This window comes from Eriocheir sinensis, chromosome 29, assembly GCF_024679095.1.
Source record: "Eriocheir sinensis breed Jianghai 21 chromosome 29, ASM2467909v1, whole genome shotgun sequence".
Lineage (NCBI taxonomy): Eukaryota > Metazoa > Arthropoda > Malacostraca > Decapoda > Varunidae > Eriocheir > Eriocheir sinensis.
This window is the reverse complement of record NC_066537.1, coordinates 2,174,646-2,178,236: the sequence shown is the minus strand read 5'-3', so window position 1 is coordinate 2,178,236 and position 3,591 is coordinate 2,174,646. Positions and strand designations below refer to the sequence as shown.

Below are 3,591 nucleotides of genomic sequence, written 5' to 3'. Positions count from 1 at the left end.
GCACTGTCTCCATTACCTATAAGGGCGAAAATCACGTCTAAGAGAGAGAGAGAGAGAGAGAGAGAGAGAGAGAGAGAGAGAGAGAGAGAGAGAGAGAGAGAGAGAGAGAGAGAGAGAGAGAGAGAGAGAGAGAGAGAGAGAGAGAGAGAGAGATTGCCTTTTGCCGTTCGCCTACGTCACCAATTTTACGGACTTGCATCTGAGGGCAAGGCTTGTGTTACTTAACTGCATCACGGGAACATATTAAACAGCCTGATGAACACGTCTTAAGTCTTTATTTGTAGATAATATTACATCACCAGGGCAGTAGAGCCAGTATGAGGAAAGAGAGTAAGACAACAGCTACATACTAATTATAGTGATCTTACGTAACAGTTATCATGCTAGTAAACAGACGGGCACGGAAGGTGAGGCACAAGGTATCGGGGAGAACCTTCACCTGCTCGCTGAATTCAGGCAGGGAAAGGTGGACGGCAGACTCTTCCTTTGTGTTCTCATCTGACGAGAATGTTGGAGGTGTTTAGGTCCCTCCTGTGTCCCCCTGTGGCATTGGTACTAAGCTCCTAGCAGTGTGGTAGTTTGGTGGCCTTAATGCTAACAGTGCGATAGTTTGGTGGCCTTAATGCTAACAGTGTGGTAGTTTGGTGGCCTTAATGCTAACAGTGTGGTAGTTTGGTGGCCTTAATGCTAACAGTGCGATAGTTTGGTGGCCTTAATGCTAACAGTGTGGTAGTTTGGTGGCCTTAATGCTAACAGTGCGATAGTTTGGTGGCCTTAATGCTAACAGTGCGATAGTTTGGTGGCCTTAATGCTAACAGTGCGATAGTTTGGTGGCCTTAATGCTAACAGTGCGATAGTTTGGTGGCCTTAATGCTAACAGTGCGATAGTTTGGTGGCCTTAATGCTAACAGTGCGATAGTTTGGTGGCCTTAATGCTAACAGTGCGATAGTTTGGTGGCCTTAATGTTACATTGGCACACACACACTCACACCTTCAGGATGTCTTGGCTGAACAAGACAAATGCCATTACCAGTGCCACAAAACAGGCCGCGAGGAACTCCTGGAAGGCACTGTTGCACCTTTTGGCAGCCAACAACTTCCTCATTAAGTCAGTTTGTGATTGTACCTTTGCGACCCTCAGATAATTGACAAGCGCATTAGCAACCACAACAGTAAAGCAGAGGAAGATCAACACGACGTACCACACGTCAATTAACTTATAGTACGGTGTTTTGACATAGGTGTTCGTTGCCTGAGAGAAGAGGGTCACGAGGACAAGGAGGGCTGTCAGGGAAACCATTATTCGCTCGCTGAAACACGCGGTGGGGAAGAAAAGAGACAAGTAGCAGATGAGAAACATGAGGGAGCTTGGTAAGAAGCTATTTGTGATGTGGTAACTAGGTTCAGCCACCAGGTGAAGGGTTAAGGACACACGCCCTTGATTAAAATCCGTCTCATATAATATATTGCGCCTCGCTGCTGTTATCTTCTCTAGATGGAAATCATAGCGGGCCCCATTAAGGTACTTGATATTCCGGTAATCTTCGTCCTTGATATTTATCCATTTTGCACCTGATACTAAAATGGTGAGGTTACACATGTGCCTGCCGAATGGGTACATGGACAGTTGTAATTGGCACGGGAGCTCCACTGTAAGCTTCTGTTCTTGCATGATGTCTGGCTCGATGAATGTTATACCTGTGAAGGGAAGATTGGAGGGAAGGAGTAGAATTTACGGGGAAGGAGAGAAATGGTAGGGAGAGGAGAGGTGAAAAGGAGTAGAGAGTAAAGGAAGAGGAAGAATGAATGAAAGAAAGTGGAAATTGAAGAGAAGAAAGAGAGGATTGGAGGGAAGTGAAGATATGAAGAGGAATGTGTTGAAGATGAAAGGGTGGGATAAATATTTTGTGTTTGTGAAGGATATGAATGAACGGACAGTGAGCGGTGGAAAGGAATAGATTAAAGAGATAGAGACAGGGAAAATAAAGGAAAAGTGAAATTAGGGAAAAAGAAAAAAAAATAACGTTATTACTTGGTATCTTCTGTTTCCTCACTATATGGACGGAAGTAAGTATATCAGGATATCTCAAATGTGTATCCTTGTATCAACCTCTTATCATACACAGAATAAACCTCTCCATGACCTACTTATTCTTCTTTCCCTCCTACCCCAACCCACACTCCCACTCTTTTTCCCTTGCCCCTTGTCTCCTCTATGGGGTCCTTCACTGAGCTCGACCTGCCATCTGGTGGCCCTGCTGGAGCCTCTGCCAGTCAAACCTTGGGCGAGCTGGGGTCCAGCGAAGGTTAATTGACATTTTTCTGTACCAAACTAGCAATATATCAGAACTGTAATGGTCATTATCTTATTTACTCCCAAAAATCTGAGTGCTGTACATTATTCATGTCGTTATAATGAACATTATTGGCAAAAGAAGAGCATTCATCGATATTTCCCACAGCACTCCGTCCCGTGCTTAAAGCGAGGTTGTTTACACTGCTGCTAAAAACATATCGTACGCTGCCGGCAACAGGTATTAAACTTATTTTATATTTCTAATTTAAATCATAATACATACTTCTTTAGCATCTTGTAGTATTACATTCACTATACGGAACTTTAAGAGAACAACATATAACATGTGAGGATTGTTTATGAGGAAAGATTATATATTTTAATGTCCTATTTTTTGCATTTCCTCGTTTCTTAAATAATACTTTATTTTTTTTAATAGTAAGTCAAGTGTCTATACCGTAGCTATGAGAAAAATATGATTTCTGAATACTAGCGAAAAACTAGTAAAAAAAAATTTGGACGTGCGCCACATGCATTATGTTTTTGGTAGTTTCAGCAGGGCCACCAGATGGCAGGTCGAGGTCAGTGAAGGACCCAATTCTCTCATCTCCTTCCACCCTCCATGCTTTCCGATCCTTTATTCTTTCTCCGCACCTCTCCCATCACACTCCACCCCACTCCTTCTCTCATCCCTCTCATCTCTTCCCCCCTTTTGCCTCGCCCCTCTCCTCCCACTCTTTCCTCCATTCGCACATCTTCATTCTTTTCTCATTTCACCCATCCGTGATCTCTTCGTTCCCACTCCACCGTTCCTCACATATAACCTGTTATCCCAGCTCTCCACCCATCCACTACCACCACATTCCCGTTGCATTCTTCACTCACTTCTCATTCTCTCACACATTCCCTTGTCCCGCACTGCCACTCTATTCATCCCAACCCTTCCATCACCGTGTATCTCCCTCCCACCCTTTTCTCCCCTCTCCCCATCCCACCCATCCCATTATTCCTCATCACCGTACATGCACACCCACACGCACCCATCAGTGGATCTTCAAGTTGCACCTCCACCCTCTTCTTTTCTTGGTTGAAATGACAGCTGCTGGTGTTGCGGCGAGGGTAAACGTCTATTTTATTGGAGAGCCCCGCGGACAAGGAAAGGGCAGGTGTCCAGATCTCCTCACACGGGAACGTCGCAGATATCTTAGGTTTTGTGAGTTTAATACGTGAGTCTTGCCATTTTAAACGTATTTCAAACTCCACGGTGGCCTTTCCTTCCATAGTACTTATCTTG

The 3,591-nt window shown here is 44.4% G+C and overlaps 1 protein-coding gene across 1 annotated transcript; it reads right to left on the bottom strand.

Annotated features, from left to right (window-relative positions):
• Positions 1 to 282: 282 nt before the first annotated feature.
• Positions 283 to 3,591, bottom strand: LOC127005294 (gamma-aminobutyric acid receptor subunit beta-3-like). The gene is made up of 2 exons (XM_050874088.1): positions 3,338 to 3,591; positions 283 to 1,699 (listed from the first exon to the last, which is right to left on the bottom strand). Exons 1-2 carry the CDS (start codon positions 3,576 to 3,578, stop codon positions 987 to 989), a joined length of 954 nt encoding a protein of 317 aa, XP_050730045.1. The 5' UTR covers positions 3,579 to 3,591; the 3' UTR covers positions 283 to 986.

What these genes read in the sequence shown, in the direction of transcription:
- LOC127005294 (XM_050874088.1), bottom strand. Translation starts at nt 3,578, where the DNA reads ATGGAAGGAAAGGCCACCGTGGAGTTTGAAATACGTTTAAAATGGCAA. An exon ending in ACTTGAAGATCCACTGATGG is followed by an intron (nt 1,700 to 3,337) that starts GTGCGTGTGGGT and finishes TTCCCTTCACAG; the next exon opens with GTATAACATTCATCGAGCCA.